General features: G+C 34.7%; 1 protein-coding gene across 1 annotated transcript in view; it reads left to right on the forward strand.

Annotated features, from left to right (window-relative positions):
* The window catches only part of LOC121424997, a 31331-nt gene extending 13467 nt beyond the window's left edge, over positions 1-17864 (forward strand). The window contains exons 7-12 of the mRNA XM_041620912.1: positions 510-565; positions 1218-1329; positions 2653-2814; positions 4643-4734; positions 12046-12135; positions 13336-17864. Coding sequence (XP_041476846.1) covers positions 510-565; positions 1218-1329; positions 2653-2814; positions 4643-4734; positions 12046-12135; positions 13336-13353 — 530 coding nt within the window. The 3' untranslated portion in view covers positions 13354-17864. The remainder of the gene's footprint in view (positions 1-509; positions 566-1217; positions 1330-2652; positions 2815-4642; positions 4735-12045; positions 12136-13335) is intronic.
* The last annotated feature ends 2832 nt before the right edge of the window (positions 17865-20696 follow it).

Here is a 20696-nt window from a genome sequence, read left to right on the forward strand (position 1 = left end):
ATAAAATGACAAAACAAGTGTCTGTATAAAAAAGTATATGCCAGATTATTGTGGATAAAATTGTGTTATTTGCTCAGAAATAAGCAAAAGAAGCATGAGCTTTCACCAAATTGTTCTGTCTTTTTCCCCAGCAATAATGATAAATCGTCCCAGGTGTGTCTTTTTCTTGCGATAGTTTTATCGTTTCAGCTGAGATTTCATGATTTCTCAAAGTTCAGTTTACTGTGCCAGATCTAGATCCAGAATGATATGGTGACAATTCACCTTGGTTTTAAAGTCTTTCTCTTTAAATCAAGTGTTAACTGCAACTTCATTTAGTTTGAAGTTGATTGTTTTGATAGTATTGTCTCTGTTTTCATTACATTTTAATTTAAAACCCTAACAAAGGGGGGGGGGGTTAGGGAACTGTGTCTTTTAACCAAGTCCAACAGATTTATTGTAGGGGCTACTCAGTTGTTAATTTGTGTGTGTTTGATATTTGAATTTGTTTTCTTTATCTTACTCTGTAGAAAGTGATGAAGCGATGAATGAACAGGTGTCAAACATGAGCAAGAATGATATTCTGGTAAGTATCCCTTGATCAAAATGGAAATAAAAAATAAATAAGATGGATAATTGTTTCAAGAGGCAAAAATGGCAGAGCAGCAGACAGGGGCCCCTTTCATAAAATTTGTTTCAATAACAAATTTGCAATATCAGTTAAAAATAAGTACAAGTCTTCAATCTAATTGAATGATTGTAAATTTATCATTATAGCAAAAAAGTTTTGAAACAGTGCCCTAGTATATGTTTTAACAAAACACAATGGATAGATAGTAAGAAAGTTATGAATTTTTATTCCCTCAAGTAATGTCTTTCACCTGGATAGTGGGAACACAATACATGCTTTGTGTTCCGTGATGCTAACAACTTACTTTGGATGTCATGAACACAAAGCATACTACACGTATAGGCATGTAGCAGTCTTCTACTAGTAAATGTGAACATCAAATTACCCCATGTATATTTGTGAATGTTGTACACCTGTATGTCTTATTACTGTTTGGAGTGTGGAGAGTATGACATAAAAAAGAACATGTTAATGGATCAGTTTTACCTGAAAGTTTATTTTGGCTGTATTACCTGTTAACTACTGGTTATTGAATATAGTTTTTATAATGTGCATTAAGGATTGGTCTATTTTACCTTCTTTTTCTCTCTTTTCTCTCTTTCATTAGGGCTGCAATTATCTTCAATGCAAAGTGTGTAATATGTATTTTCACAGTGATCATAACATGTCGCAGCATTTACTTGGCAAATATCACATGACCATACTGGCTGCAAAAATATGTAAGTATATCAGAGCATTGCATGCTTTTATCAAATTGAACCCGAACTCGACTAGTTGCACTGAACAATCAATTTCGAGTGAAAGTCTTTAAAATTAATGTTAATTATCAGATTTACAAACATGGAATATTGAGAACTAGGCCAATAAATTTAGTAGTATGCTGGCAATCTATAGCACAGAGACGCACATGAGGGAGTGTGTAGTATAGTTGCTTAAATGACAAGTCCACCCCAACAAAATTTGATTTGAATAAAGAGAAAACTCCAACAAGCATAACATTGAAAATTTTATCAAAATCAGATGTTAAATAAGAAAGTTATGACTTTTTAAAATTTCGCTTAATTTCACAAAACCGTTATCTGCACATCCTGGCTGGTATGCAAATGAGGAGACTATGACATCATCCACTCACTATTTTATTGTATTTTATTAGATGAAATATTCTAGTTTTCTCATTGTCAAGTGATACCTGAACATGTGGAATTATCATTGTTTGATACTATATGCTTCAGTCAAGTTGGTCCTTATTGTCAAATCTATAAGAAATGAAATATTGTATAATTCAAACAATAAAAAAGAAAAGAAATAGTGAGTGATGGACATCATCGACTGAGTCACCTATTTGTGCATATCACTGTTTTGTGAAAAATAGGAGAAAATTTAAAATGTCATAACTTTCTTATTTTACATCCGATTTTGATAAAATTTTCAGCACTATGCTTGTTTGATTTTTCTCTATTTATTCAAGTCAGCATTTTCTTGGTGTGAACTTGACCTTTAAGAAAAATGTGTGTGCAGAGAGAATGATATTATTATTATTTTGCTATAGTCTCTGTGTATAAAAACACAACTCTGACATCAAATTCTATGTATTTTCATTAAACATCACTTATGAAATTATGATAAAATCATTATGATAAATTATAAGTACGACTTCAAAATGGGAACATGAATTATATCATGAGTTTGTGAACCCTATTTTGAATAATTAGACCTAGCTTGTAAGCATATTATGCTTTTATTATCAGGATTGGGGTAATTAATCTCACCATGTCTAAGTACTTTGAGCAGTGTTGCTGAGTTTTGTCTCACTATATTTGAATAAGACTTGAAATACTTGAGGGCCTGAATGTATACAATTCATGCTTCACTTTAAGTCACTTCACTTTGAATGAAAAACTCTTCATTTTGCATTTCTACTTCTTATAATTAGCTAACTTTACCAGAATCAGTTCTTTATTTTGTAATTTATTGATTTGTAGAAGAATAAATGAAATGAAAAAAGAAAAAAAATAAGTCAATATTTTTCAATATCTTGACAGGTGAGATGGACAAAGAAACCCTTGGTTTGGATGAACTGGAAGAGAGCGGGTCCCAACCTGAGGTACCATCAACATCAGATGATTGTAAATCATGTGAATGTTTCAAAGATGGTATGCCACATACCGAGGGATTCAGATCAACATTCATGGATCTACATTTTGGTACGTTTCACGCTGAATCTTTGGTGACACGGCGTATGCTTCTGCCACATTTGCTCGGTTGTAATATCTCATAGGGCATAGGGTTAGAGATAGAAGTATAATAGAGTGTTTGATTCAGACTAACATAAAGATAAGGATTAGGGTTTATTTAGTTTTGGAGGTTAAGTGTTATACCCCTAAAAGGACAGGGGGGTGTTATGATGGCCACCCTCGACACTTCGCGCAATATTTCCAAATGCAAACAGATAGTGCTGCAAACCTTTTTGTGGGAAGCCTCGCACAACTTTTGAAACCAAATTCGCAACATACATGTATAGCATTGCGATGCTACAGGACTTTTTACAAGACAATGTCATGCCGAAAATGGCTCGTTTTCTACTTTGTGTACTAAGTCTGTGGGAGATGAAATTTATAAAAGTTTGATTATTTACATTCTAATTGGTCTGCTTAATTAATTTAGGGTTTAATTTAGTTGTTAAATGGTGTCTAATAATTTCCACTGAAAAAACAATTAAAAACGAAAGATGAAAAAACACAGAAATACATTAAAAATTCTAAAAACAAATAGATACATAAGGAAAAAATTAGCTCTCTCAATTTTTCTTTGTGGAAACCCTTTAATAAATTAGATTACAAAGATGACATGTGGAAAAAGAAAGAAAATTTGAGGTGAAATTGGGTTTGCAAATAATTTTTATCATGAATAAACTTGCATTTTTTATTCATATTAAATAAAAATAAAAAAAATTCAGATTTTTATTGTACTGCTTGTAGTTTGAAAAGTCGATGGAGGGGGTAGGGGGGGGGGGCAGTCCATCCCGAATACAACATTCACGAGAATACATCATTGTATACTCTATTTATTCTGTACTTTATTTTATATCAGCTTATTGTAAATTGCAGATGGATTGTATAATACTGCAGTCACATCAACTAAATATCACATGTCAATAATGTATCCAGGCCCATATTCTAAACTCTGGTGTATAGTTGTGGTGTAATTACATGTATGGAAAGCCAAATCATGTATGGTTACAAATCTCTAACTATATATATAGGTTCAGTTTATCAGCTTATTTGACACCCAAGTCATTTCGTAACTGTCAGGGATGCTAAATTTAAGACAGTTAACTTCACCATTAAGAATACGGAAAGAGCCTAGTGAATATTAGAAATATGAAATGTAAACAGTATTTTGACATCTTAGGATTCCCATAATTTTAGCAGAGTTTGATATTTTTAAAGTTAAAAACTTTACTTCAGAATTTGGGCCCTACGATGCCTGACATTTCATTACTGTGACAGTGTGACTTTGCATGATATTGCCCATTGATTTCTAGAATGTAATTTTGTTGCAAAATTTGTGCATATTTTCTTATATTTTCAAATGTTTAATGATAATTTTTCCAATTTTTTATGTGCTTATATCAGAAGACATTTCTAATCATTTTACAAATATGTTATAACAATATCAGGAAATCTTTTAAATCTTAATCTGAATTTCAAAAATATGACAGCTCAAAGAGCACACTGTTTATTACTGTATTTTCAAGATAAAACTTAATGTCATTGTCATCATATTATCATTACATGGTTCAATTTGTAACAACTTGAAATTATATTTTTCTTCAGATTTGTTTTTCTTGAAGTTTTTTTTTTCTGTAAGCCTTCTGGAAGCACTGAGAAAATCTTTACAAAATATGTTATTATTCTAGGCATGTTCATTCCTTGATCAATAATGAAATCCTGATCCATCCTTGGCTTGTGATGATTAGTTATGGATTTTTTTAGATCCCTCCTGTGATTGTGTTTTTTTTTTCTTTTTCAGAGAGAGAGTTAGAGCTGAGGGAATTAAGACGTCACCATGCAATCAGTATTCATCAACAGATGTCATTACGCAGGAAGTACAAGATTTTACAGGTGGGATACTTTTTTTCTCTTTTGATTTCAAAATGTGAGAATTTTTTTTGAAAATCCCTTTTTTCTCTCCCTCTCTCCCTGACTCTTTCTCGCTCTTTTGCCTCTAACTTTCTAACTACCCAGAAAAATTTAATTTTCATTTTTATTTGGATAAGTATTTATCCTAATGCCTATTTCATTTATTTGTGGGTGTGGACTTTAGATGATCTATTTCTTTAAAAAGAATGAATAGTCGGTACTACTCAAGTACGTTATACTCTGCACTATAGGCGTACTTAATTTCATCTTGGAATTAAATCCTGAATAAGATTATCATTTAGTGTGGACTCTGTGGTCAATGGTTATTTGGTTTCTACTTTCATGCCCATATGATTGAATATCAAATTTTATACACTTCTTCACAAGCAGTTTTCATTATGAAAAGTCCTCACTTTCGTTGCTACACTCATAAAATTAAGTACAGACTTTTTTGGTAATAACATGAAAAAAACTTTTTCAAATTGCCCCCTTTTGCCGGCTCTGCACTTTTATAATGCAAATTATTTGAGTTATACTATTTTATCTTTGCCAATTTCCAGGTCTGCGCTGCACACATAATAGTATTTCAGCATTTTTTAAAAGATGATATTAATAAAGGCAACCTTTTATTGCCTGTTCTGCCCTTAATCCAAACTATTAGAGTTATGATATTTGAGTTATACTTCGTGTCTAATTTTAGCATGCTATGATTTATTTCATTCCAGAAGCTCATTTCCTCTTTACTTTTGATTTTTTGATTTCCTATTTTTTATACTCTTCTTGGACTATAAATTTTAAGTAAAACTGTGCTCTGTCCCATATTTGTGCCCGTCTTTCCTCTCCAAGTGCATTTTAATCTTAACCCTAAAAAGCGGGGGGGGGGGGGGCTGATTCAGCCCCCCCTCGACATTTTTCGCGATAAATCCGCTGCGCGAAATTTTTTGACCGCGTCGCTCACTATTTACTTTCAAGTCTCGCGCAACTTTTGAGACCAAAATTGTGACCCCCGGGTACGCGGTTCCAAAATTACTTAACATTTCGTAAGTGCATGCAGACCCAAAATTACTCAAAAACGTGAATTTGTGTACAAATCCAATGCAAATAGTGTTCTTAGCCAAAATTCATAAATGTATCATTATTTTTCCTTTTACTGCTTAAAATCAATTAATTTCATCTTTTTTATGGTCAAAATAAAGTCCCTGACAATTTCCATTGAAAAAAAAATAAAAAACAAAAAGTCGAAAAACAAAGAAATACATAAGAAATTTAGAAAACAATAGAATACATAAGAAAATAAAAGTGATTTTGAAATTTTTTTAAAATCAATTTGATCAGATGCCTATCTAGAGTATGTGAAACAAAAATTAGCATTTCAGGGGCATAATTTTATTAATTAGAGCAAACTTATGATTTTATGCATAAATTAGCATAATCAATGAGACATGAGATTTTTTGCAGAATTTGATGTTATAGTTTTGTAGATAATGCCATGGGTAAGGCATGTGCCAATTTTCGTCGCGATCGTGCGATCGACGGCCGAGATCATAAGGGGGGGCTGAATCAGCCCCCCCCCCCCCCGTCTTCTTAGGTGTTGAAATAGCCCAGTCTATTTAGGGTTAAACCATTCTTTCCTACCACTCACTCTCCTTTACTTTTTAATCACTTTTGCCTTGTTAATTAAACATTCTTTCTTGCCACACACTCCTCTCCACTTTCTCTGATTTATTGTCTCTTTCTCTCACACATTCTCTGTTAAACTTGATGACTTGAATTTTCAACAGGGAAATCAAGCTCTCATTGTGGTTGATGCTTTGCATTTAAATGATGGCAATTTAAAAAAACAAAGCTGAATGTTTCCCGATAACAGGATCATTTGTGTTAAAAGAATAAACTTGAAGCTTTTTGTGGTTTCTTTCTTTAGTTTGCATCCCTAACTGGTCCCTGGATATTGTTTTACATTCTCTGTGGAGATTATATGTTCCCATAGAAACATTTGCTTATTAGATGGTAATACCCTTTTGGTACAAACTTCAAAACAACATTACCTTAATTTGAAAAAACAAACTTAATAACCCCCATTCGGGATTTGTGAGTACAAGATAATTTGGAATTTGTTGTTCTGTCCGTCAGTGCGTTCATACCTTCTTCTTCATACGAAATACCAGGGGAGCGTTTCAACATTTTTGTCCGACAAGATTTTAGACTTGACAACTTTCTTTGATTGTCATTGACTGAGAAGCATGTTACTCTGGGACTTGTCAGATGAAATCTCTTACAAATCCTTTCATGGGACGCTCCAGGTATTTAGTCGGTTGAGAATTAAATATAACTTTGTTATATAGCTGAAACTATTGGGACCACAGAACTTTTCAACTTACAGTCTGACCGCAGGTCCGTATGCTATTGAGCAAATGGGCCAGATTCATCCAAATCATCTCGTGGCTGAATCCTCCTTACAAAATCTATTGATTCATGAGAATTTCTTTCTCTAAGAATTTACCTACTTTAATCTCAAGTCAAATTAAATATCATTGCACTGTCAGATAGAATGAATATTACTCTTTCATATTGGTAAATTATTTTGTATGAAATATTTTGATTAATAAGTGAATTTTAGGCCTGAAAATGTGCATCAAAACTGAATTTTCTTCCTCTGTTTTTTTGTTGTTGAAAATTTTGCAAAACTTTTTACTTGAGCCTCAAAGATATCTTTATCACTACAAAGTTGTATTTCTGTACCTCCTCACAATGTCACTCTTAATATGCGGCACCTTTTAATTGGGCAAAGAGCACAATTTTCCCACCAAGGTTCAAGACGAGATTTTGGAGTAGCATATGAAATCTAGTGTTCTGATTGGCTGGATGAGGCTTCAAATTAACAACCGTGCGTAATTTGATGAGATTACCACATGGAGAGTGTGACCTTGCCTTGAACCCAGCGCTGGAACTGTTGAGTGTGTGGTCTCTTTGACCAATCAGAGTGCAGTATTCTTGTTTTCAAGCTGCTTTATGTACTTTGCCAATGAAGAGTGTGATCTTGACCCAATTAAACCAATTTTTGTATTGAATCCTGTACCATTTCAAAGCATAAATATTCAGCTTTATCATGCTCTAAAAATCATTTGGGCTCAAACAAAAATAAAGTGTAAGAAAAACAACTTTTGTCAAGTGAAAATGATAATTTTTGTTGCATGTTAAGGAAAAAAAAATTCATCAGTATTACAAAATCTTTAAATGAATCTGAACACATGACCTGAAAGAGTGATTCTTCTCCTTTATAATGTTACCAAAATCATGAACTTTGATGTAATTTTAGAGCAACAATGACCGAATTAAAAGAGGTTTTTTGATCTGCATCAAGCTCATTAAATATGCAAAACCTCTCTAGTCATGAATATCACTTGGATGAACGAAGCCACATTTTTGGGCCCTGTCTAGTGCCTACTGACTGATAGAGGAATTTTACTTTATAGCCCTGAAACGACTGGGATATTTTGAAGTATAAATAATCCCAGGGGAGGGGGGGGTGGATTGACCACACAATCGCAATGAAAAACTGATTGGCACATACATTACTAATGATTACTCATTGCATAATCTACAAAATGGTCTAATCAAATTCAATCTCATACTTCATAAATTATGCTGATTTATAGAAAAAATCGTAGTTTTGCTCTAATTGACCAAATAAGGCCCCAAAATAGCTATTTTTTAATCCACTGATTCTCTTTTAGGATTTTGATCAAATGTACATTATAAAATATATCATAATTGTTTTCTTGTGTATTTTATTGTTTTTTTAATTTTTTATGTATTTTGGGGGTTTTGTCACACCTGTGAAACAGAGAGAGACTATAGGCACCGCTTTTCCGACGGCGGCGGCGACGGCGTCAACACCTAATCTTAACTAAAGGTTAAGTGTTTGAAATGACAGCATAACTTAGAGAAAGTATGGACCTAGTTCGTGAAACTTGGCCTTAAGGTTAATCAAGTATTACTGAACATCCTGGCAGATTTTTTAGTCACATGACCAAGTTCAAAGGTCATTTAGGGTCAATGAACTTAGACCATGTTGGGGGAGTCAAAATTGGACATAAGGTTAATCAAGTATTACTGAACATTCTGCCTGAGTTTTGAGTCACATGACCAAGGTCAAAGGTCATTTAGGGTCAATAAACTTTGGCCAAGTTGGGGGTCTTTGTTAAATTACCATCATAACTGTGAAAGTTTATTGGTCTAGTTCATACAACTGAACTTGGACATAAAGAGTAATCAAGTCTCCTTGAACATCCTGTGCTGCTATATTGAATTGCGTGATGCAGGTGAGACTGCCAGAGGCGCTCCACTTGTTTTACTTTTGTTTCTTTATTAATTTTTTTTCATATAAAAATTACCAGTGTGTTTTTATTCTGATAATGAACAAGATAAGTTTTATTTAGTTTAATGAACATTAGTTTAAATAAATATACATATGAATTTTGGCATTAAAAAATGCATTGGATTTGTATACAAAGTCACATTTTAACAATTTGGGTTCTGGCTTACACTTACGAAATATCAGATAATTTCAGAATCTGTTATCGGTGGGTCGCAAGTTTGGTCTCAAAAGTTTAAAAAAGGTTCAAACTTGTATGGCATGTTTTGCATAATCGATTCATAAAAAATTGCTTTGACTTAGATTTATTTACCAAGGAATATATGAAATTACTCGATTTGCCGAGTACAATTGCTCCAAAGTTGATTGTACATTGAAAATCAATAAGAAAGTATAAGGACCTGCTCTATACTGTGAAGCATAGCAAGATATTGGGCAGCAGTGTCCAAGTTTCTAATCAGTAACAAATACTGTTGATAAACTGGGAGAGAAGAGAAATGAGGTAGGGGCACTTGAGAGAGGGAAGGAACATTTGGGAGGGGAAAGCAAAGAGAGATGATGAGAGAGAGAGAGAGAGAGCGAAGGGGCTTTTGAAAGGGTGAAAGGGGAAAGCAAAGAGAGGAGAGAGGGAGAGAGAGAAGGACTTTTGAAAGGGGAAAGGAAAGAGAGGTAATGAGAGAGAGAGAGAGAAAGAGCGAAGGGGCTTTTGAAAGGGGAAAGCAAAGAGAGGTGAGGTGAGAGAGAAAGAGAGAGAGAGAAGGACTTTTGAAAGGGGAAATGAAAGAGGTAATATGAGATAGAGAGAGGTGGGGGGGGGGCTCTTGAAAGGAAAATAAAGAGAGATGGTGAAAGGGAGAGAAGAGCTAGGGGCAGAGAGGGAGAGGGAAGGGGAGAGAGAGAGAAACTAGGAAGAGAGCCTAAATTTTATGAGTGAATAAATCAGTGATGTCGCTGAAAGAAAGTCTCCCTTCCGCCAAATCGTTGGTGAAGCAATATTTCTCCGGTGGCAATTATTGCTTATTTAGGTTGACATGCTGACCCCATAAATCACAATATTGTGAGAGGTGGAAGTACCAATCACAGAGCACATATTTCTCTTTTTGTAATCATCTTCAAACTCATGTTTCTTTTGACTTTTTATGGCTCATTTTCTTGAATGATAACAAGGCTCGACACTAACACAGGAGTTCAGTAATTTTTTTAAAGGGTTTGATACTTTTAATGACAGATTCTAGTAAATTGTCATTGTATATCAGTGTGCTACTGCTGTCTAGTACCCACCCTTCAAATTATACATTGTTTCTGTAGAATACCTGCAATCAGCAATCAAATATGCTTGTTTTTCCTGAACTTTAAGAATGTCTTAATCCCGTCTGAAGTAAACACAAAATATATTTTGACCCACCCCCCCCCCCCCTCAAACAAAAGTCCTTCCTGTCTTGGTCCTATGTATAGTGAAAATTGTTAGAGGAGATTGGTATATTTATTTTATTTATTTTATTCACAGGTATGTAAGCGAGGTAACAAGTTCATGACACTGTTTTTCATTTTGGTTTTGTGTCAAAAATAGAAAGACGTATGTACACATATATTTTTTCAACAGACTAAATACACGGTAGCATAAGAGTAAATCAAGACTATTTTATTGGAGATAAGTAATGAAGCGTTATAAACAAATGGAAGCAATCAAACATTTATAATGTACAGTCATTACAAAAGGACAATAAATGTTTACACGATAAAAACAAAAAAATATTCAACTAAATGTTTATGTCATCAAAATGTGGAATTACATAAGTCAATAATAGATGGCTTACAGTAGGTAAATTTATTTATGAAGGGGAAAGTTGCTTAAGCATTTAGATATCCAAATAGGGTTAGGAACGATCTTTTTAAGAAATGTTTTTTTGTAATTTGATTTGAAGCTGTTTACTGAATTAGAGATTTTCAAATTACTGAGAAGTTTGTTCCACACTTTCCGCATTGGCATATTTGAGTGATTGTTTTAATGATTCTAGATTTATAAAAGGGATCATTATATGAAAAAAAAAGATGCCTTTCTTATATTTTTATCAAGCTCATGATTTTCATGTGATATTACAACATTTATCCAGAATTATTCATTTAATATCTTCCACATCATAACTTTTTTTAGGACAAACATGTTTATGTGATCCTCACAAATTTACGAACGGCTGGAACATAATCTTGGGTCCTAACTCAATTACATAAGGATATATCACTTGGCATGAGAAAGGGGTACCAGTCGTGCCTAAAGTCATTCGTATCTTACGAACAGCTTTATGAAACACCCACCTGGATTAGTGAATTAGAATGGTGAAATGCACTTTTTGGAAGATTTAGCAATACTTGAAATAGGCTTTGATAGATTTGATTAGGCCTAGGATGAGTACCCTTTTTTACCATTCGATTGCTCATCATGGTACACAATTGAATGGTTTAAACAATCCATGAATCTCAATTCCTGGATTACAGATCACAGAAACAGGTAGACCTACTTTAAAACACGACCTACTGGTGGTCACAAATAATGAGGGAGTTGACTCATTTGAGCTTCCCATTTCAGCACCTATGACACACCTGAATGATGCGCGGTGGCTGGCGGAACCGTCATTTTCATGTCTTGAAAGAGTAAAAATTTTTGGAATTCATTATGATTTACAAATTAACAAATTCCTTTTGCTGTCTTGTGGTTGTTTTCAAATACCGAAGATTATAGCCATGTACTTTCGGTAATCAAATGTCTCAAATCAATAATCAGCATTTGATTAGTGTAAAAAGTCATATTCGGTCGCTGATTGTCGGTAAACCGATTGAATGCTTCGATGGTTTGGGTTTTACTTCCAGGCCTAGATATTATTATCATTCTTCTTCTTACATTATTCATACCTTGACAGGAAACAATGCAAAAGATGGAGAATGACCACCGGAATCTGAAGGCTTTTGGTTCAAACGTCCAGTCAAAGCTTGATGGCCTATATAGAATGGTAAGATTTATTTTAAGATCACTCCACTGGTGATTGAAATTTTTAGTGTGCCAATTTTTCTTTGTCTAATCCTAGTGATGGTATGTAATAATCAGCTATTTACATTTTCTACCTGGAAAAATGAGATAGGGTGGTAAGCATGTTGAAATTACATCAGTTGGGGCATGTCTTAACAATAGTTAACAGTAATAATAATAATAATAATAATAATATAGGTATATTTACCCAGGGAAGTCACTTCAGTTCTGAAAACTGTTTTCCCAGTGGGCCCTGCTATTATTATTACCCCGGCTTTAGTTGGGCTGCCTAGGCGCTCAAAGCATTCAAGGAATTTCTTCCTACCGGGTACCCATTCACTTCACCTGGGTTGAGTGCAGCACAACGTGGATAAATTTCTTGCTGAAGGAAATTATGCTATGGCTGGGATTTGAACCCACGACCCTCTGTTTCAAAGTCAGAAGACTAATCCACTGGGCCACAACGCTCCACAGTAGTCAACAAGTCAGCCAACAAGTAGTCAATAAGAGTGAACTTATTTTCTTTTCTTTGAACCACACCAGGACAAAGTCTGTGATGTGATAAGTCCTGTTTAAAATTGTTCATTTCAATAGTTAACAGTAGTCAACAAGAGTGAACTTATTTTATTTTGCTCTAAACCACACCAGGACAAAGTATGTAATATGATAAGTCCTGTTTAAAATTGTTCATTTCAAACTATTTGATAAACACAAATTGTAACACGAGTTATTAGTCAAAATTACTTTAGTTCGCATTAGTTCTCATTGTTTATACCTTCCAATTCTTATGCATTATTCCGATTGATGTTTTACTTTAAATTTGGCTGTGTATTGTTACTTTGATTTTGTTGTGCTTTGTGAATGGAAAATGAATAAATCACAAATCTGTAAACCATTCTTTTTATTTGTTGAGAATAAATGACATTTTAGTTATGGAAAATAAAAATTACATTTTATTTATGGATGAATATATTAGTATTTGCAAGATCTTACAACGAGACAGAACAAATATCTGCTTAATGTCGGGAACTTAGATAAGAGGATATGGAACTTCGATTTTATTAACATTTGAATCTCAACTCTTTGCATTGTAAGTATGTATGTATCAGTATGAATTGAACTTTCGATGTTATAACGGCTATTTATATATTCCCTTTTCATCCTCTCCTCTATACTTCTACAGATTTTATTCTTAACGTAGCAGTACACCAAGAGGTCAGAAGCTTGTCTTCAATGATCTCTGGATGATCGTACAGCTTCATATATCAGGACACGGTTGTACTACCTGCTGGCCATGTAGCTGAGAGGGAGAGCTCACAGGAAGTTCCAACCAGTCATTCAGTCATCTCTTGCCGATCATACAGCTTCAGCTAACAGGACAAGGTTGTACTACCAACTGGCCGAGTAGATGAAAGGAAAAGCTGATGAAGAGGTTTAACCAGTCGTTATTCATCTCTCAATGATCGTACAGCTTCAGCTATCAGAACACAGTTGTACTACCTGCTGGCCATGTAGCTGAGAGGAAGAGCTGGTGATGTGGTCCAACCAGTTGTTCAATTATATCTCGATTATGGTACAGCTTCAGCTATAAAGTCACGGGTGTACTACCTGCTGGCCATGTACCTGAGAGAAAGAGCTGATGAGGAGGTCCAACACTGGAGACTATCGCCTAAGAATAATTTCTAGTCCTCCAATGGTGTTGTTCTCTCTTGAAGACCAGGCAGTTAATTTAGCAGTTTAGACAAACTCATGTAAGCCTAAAGCATAGACATGCACTTTGGGGCCAGAACCCAAGTTAAGACAACTCTAAATCGCTTGAGCAGTCCAGCAGATTCAGAATTGCCCCTCAAGAGACATCAAAGAAGGAGACTGAAGTCCACCTTTTCTTTGTTCAACATTTTCCATTAATAGGTCAGATGTTCTATCATTTGTCAAGACCAAAGTAATTAGAGCCCCTCACCCTGAAGAAGAAGACTATATAGTTCACCATGTCTAGATCCAACATTGTCCATCAAGGAGACGGATGTTCTATCCTTGGTCAAGACCAAAGCTATTACATCACTTCTTCCGGGCCAAGAAGAAGATGGCTGGTGAACTTATATCGACCCAGGATCTTAACTGCCTCATCAGGTTGGTTTCTTCTGATACCTATGCTGCCCAACTTTCACAAATGGGAGCAAGTAACACATTACAGAATTTAAGCTTTGAATTTGTTTAAATTTGTCCTTTTTTATTTTCCTCAATTAAATATTTCATCAAAAAGTGCCCATGAAATGCTGGAAAACTACAGTGCTCATGCGTTGATATCTTTGTAAATCACAGACACCGTTTGCTCTTTTACGGGAAATTGAACTTTTGTTCCTTGTGTCAAAGAAGTGCAATATATGCCTTATTGTGGAATAAAGGGCATGATTTGCATTTTTTTTTTGTTAGTTGGCGATCTTCAAATTTGATGTTTCTTCATACTTGTGTGGATTTATGCATGGTCATGTTTTGCATTTGATGAACAAAAAGGAAAATGGTCTAGTGGTTCTGACCCATTTCTTGCAATCATCATTTCTTGCAATCAGAAGATTGTAGGTTTGAATCCCAGCCACAGCTTCAATTTCCTTCAGCAAGAAATTCATCCACATCATGCTGCACTTGACCCAGGTGAGGTAAATGGATAGCAGCAGGAATGAATTCCTAAAGAAAAACCTGGAGCCTAGCTTAGCTGGGGTAATACAAAGTGCCTTGAGCACCTTATAAGGTGGATATATTCGCAATATTAATAGCCTGAATTATTATTATCATTATTATCATTAATATTGATTACCCTGACTTTGTCGACATTAACTAATATTATTTAAGTTGTTCGTTGGTGCAATATATTGTATTGCTAAGTGATTAAACTACATCTTCAACACCAATAACATTCCTTTTTATTTCTTCTGCATTTCCTTTAAAAATTTCTTTAAATGTGCCTTGAGCAACCTACTGAGTGGATTTGGCATTAAAGAAGTCCACATCATAATTACTGTTATAAATATTTCTTGAAAAGAAATGTGCACAAATTAGTTTATTGCTAGTTATTATAATTATGTATATGTAGTGTGCATTTTGTGCAGCTCATACCGTGTTTACACTTAATCGGCTTTTTCATAGCATGTAAACGCGAGTAACTTGCATCGGCTCGCGGTTCAGAATCGGCAATTTGAACCACCATCAAGTAGTAGGTTTTGACCTTTAGCCGATGCAGAATCGGCTTTTTTACTACGTGTAAACAGAAAGCCAATTCTGCATCGGCAATTTGTGCGCATTTCATTTACTTTACCATTTTGACATAATTGTAAGCACACTGATCCAGCGTTGTTTTATTATGATGTATATTGTTAGTGTGCGTATCATTTCAGGTTTTTGCATCGGCTTGCGGTTCTGAACTGCGAGCTGTAACAACGTGTAAACGCAAACCAAAAACCAATTCTGCATCGGCTTTTGGTTCTGAACCAAATGCCGATTAAGTGTAGATACGGTATCAAAATCTGAAACATTCAGTATAAACACAACTGATTAGATACAGTTCAGAAAGGTGATTCATAGGTTATTTGTAAACTACGCAAAAGTTTAGGCAAGACCCAATCCTGGGTAGTAAGTCAGATTCTCAATAATTTTGATTCACATCAGCTACAGATGAAATCCGGACCCCGTCTGACAAAGAGTAACGATTGATCCGATCAATATCAATTTTCTGGAAATCCATCATATTTTATTTTCCATAGGAAATTTGCACATGGTCCTTTGTAAGCAAAGAAAAGCACACTGAATTTAAAAGAAAATGATGGATGTATAAAAATATGTTGTATCTAGAAAGTAACTGAACAAATGCCTTTTACATGTTGGCGTTGGTGGCTTACCATAGTTGTGGTTGATCGCATCAATCGCACCTCTTTGTAAGAAGGGGCCCCGATCTTTGTAGATTGAAATTCTCATTTTTATTTTTAAACAAGCATCTGCATTGGAAATTCAATATTTTCAAGATTTGACTAGGTTTATTGGAAACTCCCATCACATTCAAATGGAAAAGCTCTTGTATCTCGTTTACCACAAGAGCGGTTGCCAGTCGTACATTGAACATACTTTTCAAACCAGCCCCAGGTTGCATTTGATCTGCTACATGGCCCATAACACATGGGTGATGGTTACTGAGTATGTGAGGGTATGTAGGCATCTGAGGGTGGGAGAGTGTATAGAAAGATAATGGTAGTAAATGGGGTTCGGGAAGTGGGGGAGGGGTATGTGTTTGAAGATCTATGTAAGTACATGTGTGGTTTGGGGGTCTATGAGAGTGTATGTGTGCGGGTGTAGATGAAAGGGTGTCAGAAGATTAGTGAAAGTAAATGAGTTGGGAAGTATGTGTAAAATTATGAAATCTCTTGACTTAAAGTATTCAGTGCAGAAATGTCCCTCCGGTTGTAAAGTGTTGGATTTATTACCTGACTTCCACGCAATCATCAAGGCTTTGTCATCATGTTTTTGTATATTCATCAGCTTTGGGTCCTTTTCATTAAACCTGGTTATGAGGATTAATCCCATAGTAGATGAGAGGTGCCTACATTAACTTAACTCCAAGTGCAAAGTGGAGATACGTATTAACCTAACTCCAAGCCCTGGTTATGAGTCTATGGCACCTTCTGTAGGACACTGCGATGGCTAGGGCCTGTACTATTTGAAGTTTGTTTTGGATTTGGCAATTCAAACAAACCATCTTGAGGAGAAAGCATGTCTGGATGTTGATAGTTGAATCTTTAGGTGACTTGCAGAGATGCATCACCCTTTCTTTGGTGCTAGATCACGTTGAGTCTGCTCTGGTAAATGAAATCCGTTCTCTGATAATCAGAATTTTCGCCATGCTCATTGTTGATAGAAAATTCAATATTTCTCCAAGCGAGCATTGAAAAAGTTGCATACAGATGTTTAAATTAATAATGGACATAAATTATAGAGGGTTCTCATTTAAACAAGCAAATGAGGAATAAACAGTCCAGATTTCTGCAATGAAAACTCATTTCCTCACTAGTTGAGAGGTGAGATGAGAATGGAAAAATATGGGATTATGCTCATCGTTGACTTATGAAATGAATGATAGGCCATCACAGACAACAATGTAGACTTGAAATAGCACTATGATGCAAATGATCTTCAAAATTGTATGCAGAGAAGATGTTACATTAAAAATTCTGAATAAAAATCTGTTAATAATATCAGATTGTTATGCTAGCTAATGCAATTTTTGATTGGTAGAATAGTATGGATATGGGTATTATTGCTGTCCCAAATGTATTATTATCAACACTATTTATTTGATCTATGTCATCAGTATTGAACTCCTTGTAGATTTAACTTGCTGTAGGGCTGTACAAATTATCCCCCACTTCACAAAGATGCGAGGATATGCCCCTCCCAATTATGCCAGTGTATTAAAAGGATATTTTGTTTTATGGTAAAAGCTATGGCCATATCTAAAATTGGTTGGAATAATACAATTCATTAATGAACTCATAATTATAACCACGCTCTCGTGATGTAGCGGATATAGCCTTTGCAAAAAGCCAAATAAAGGAGTATATTGTAGCCATAATTTTCATGGAAATTTTGTGGAATTTAAATGCAGAATTGAGCAATTTTGAGCACCTTGGTAACATTTAAAGATGCATTCACGCAATAAAAGGAGTATTTATTATTTGATGATATTTATATGATAAAATATCGTTTCTGCCTTGAAATTTATGGGGGTTGGAGTTGGGGGATGATCGAACAGGCCACCCTCCCCTTCCCCCATCCCCCGGGACTAACGCCAGCGACACCAGCATCATATAAAGTGCGTATAAAAAAATGTTTACACTTACAAAAAAACCCTGTAAAATTATACATTTGTAATATCCTGAAGAATTTTCCACAATTTAACATTGGTACAGATCCATTTCAGCAAATGACGATATAACTGTCGAATATATTTCCGCTTGAGTGAGCATCACTTACTTTTGAAAAGTTAGTGAAAAATGATTTGCGCAGAACTTTGAAATAGTTGTGCGAATAAAAGTAGACCTTAATATTGAAGAAAACATGGAATTTAGCTAGTAAAATTGATATGAAGATATCTTTTACCTTTTTTAACTTGTTTCCTTGTCCAAAACACTTCGAAGAGTGCATTGCGCCCCACCCCACTCCCCCACACACCAAGGCCATCGTGACCATATGAGCTGTGATTTACATGATATGGCTTAGGCTTGATTTTCATTTTGTTAATCATTGTCAAGCTTGGGAAAAGTGCGGAGGAACAAGTATTAAATGAAAACTGAAATGTAAACCCACTTTAAATGATAAAAAACTTAGTGAAAAAAAATGCTGGAGATGTCTGATATAAACTTTTGTTCAGATTCATTTATGTCCTCAGATCCAGCTGGCACAAAAAATGTAAAGGTTGTGCTTAGTAAGTGTGGAAATTTCAATTTGGGTGGCAAAATAGCTACAAAATGCTACAAAATACATTAATGTATCCGTTTTATTTCAATTGACTAAAAGTGCAATGGAAATGTATGAGAAATATTTCGCAGGGTAAGTTTGATTTCGCCCTTTCCCCCTTGACACAGCGTGAAAACAAGCATTTCTGCGCAAACAGATTTCCGCTAGCTTTACAAAAATGGACAGTGCTCACTCAAGTGTAACATTCTGTCAAAACTTTTACTTTCATTGGAAAGATGAGACCCAAACCCAAGAATATATGTGAAAAAATTACCCACATGTTGTTTATTTTTTAATTCCCAGGGCTTTTTCAAAGTGTAAACTTTTTTTGATACGCACTGTATAATGCAATCATTTGAAGTATTCAGCAAGTGAATCAAAATTCCTGTGATATTAGATTACAATTATTTCGTTAAAAAAAGTCTAGAAATTGCACGTTATATGTCGTTGTAGAGCACGGAAAGATCTGACAATTTACCACTTTGTTGGGAGTAACAATTTTTTTTGGTATATATTTTTTAAAGATTTTGTATGATTATAATTTTTCTGTGGGGGGAATCTTATCTACAAAGATTGCGCCATGATGAGTGAAGAGATAGCCAGGTCACCTACAGTTCAATCTAGCTGCAAATTTAAAAAAACATTTGATATTCTGGAAAATATTCATTGCCTCTAAATCTCTCTATCCCTTAGTAGTAATATTTTTTTTTAAGTTAATAAAGAAATCAAGAAAGATAAATGTAAAATCCTGTAATGCTTTGCAAAAGATATACATTATGGTATTTGGAATTAGGGTTAGGGTATTATGGTGGGAATGGATTAAATTTCTCTCCTCTATAGGTTCGTGAGTTTATGTGTAAAGTTAAATAAGATCTCAATCATAAAATTAGGGCCCTGTAAATGGCATTTGAAAAGGGGGTGCTGGTTTGGGAACCAAAAAATTAACGAGCAATTTTTTAAAAATTTTCACTCCAAAATGAAGGTGATTTTGTCAGGAGAAAAAATACAAGCAGAAGACGAACTGTGGAGCCGTGATATGTGAAAACGCCGGGATATGTGCAAACAACGGTATATGTCCAAAATTTCGCCGGGATTTGTGCAAACAACGGAATTTGTGTGAACGCCACGCCGGGAAATGTGCAAATCTGTCAAAATTTATCAACGGCATCTGTGCAAACGTGACGACGGGATATGTGCAAATGAACAATTTTCACGGGAAAAGTGCAAACCTCCGGGATATGTGCTAATCACTGCATTTATCCATATAAAGGCTATTTCTCATGAAATGTTTCATAAAATTACTGTTAAAAATGAGAAACATGCCTGCATATTAAGGGAAAAGCTACAGTGATATCGGCAATGAAACGCTTTTCAGAGAGGCAGGGGAGGGGGGGGGGACCAACCTTAAATTAAAGACCCACTATCGTTTGGAATACATGGATGTAGAGTGTAGTCTTTAATGCTCCAGACCCGGTCATTTAATAATTTGAAGATCCTTCTTAAAGGGGAAGTTCACCCTGACAAAAAGTTTATTGTAAAAATAGCAGAAAAAATAATAAAAAGAAATGACGAAGGTTTGAGAAAAATTCATCAAATAATTAAAAAGTTACTAGAATTTCAATTATTTGATTTGTGACGTCATATGCGAGCAGCATTCCTACATAGCGAATGGTAAAAAAATCAGTGAAATGTCATTTTCTCAGAAAATTGAAAATGGTTTTTACTATACCTTTTGTATATCAATAGACAAATCATTTCACACCCGATCATGAATAGAAAACAAAAGTCATCAGCAACCATATAAAATTTGAAATTCATGCATTTTATATTACATAACACATGGGGCAGCTGGTCGTTTATGACGTCACAAATCCAAAACTTTGAACTCTAATAACTTTCTTATTCTTTAAAGGATTTTTCTCAAACCTTCACCAATATTTTTTACTATTTTTTCTGCTATTTTTACAACAAAGTTTTCTTCAGGGTGAACTTCCCCTTTAACTAAGACCCTGTACTAAAGCATACATAAGGAGCATAGCCATT

This window comes from Lytechinus variegatus, chromosome 12 (genome assembly GCF_018143015.1).
Source record: "Lytechinus variegatus isolate NC3 chromosome 12, Lvar_3.0, whole genome shotgun sequence".
In the NCBI taxonomy this organism is placed as follows: domain Eukaryota; kingdom Metazoa; phylum Echinodermata; class Echinoidea; order Temnopleuroida; family Toxopneustidae; genus Lytechinus; species Lytechinus variegatus.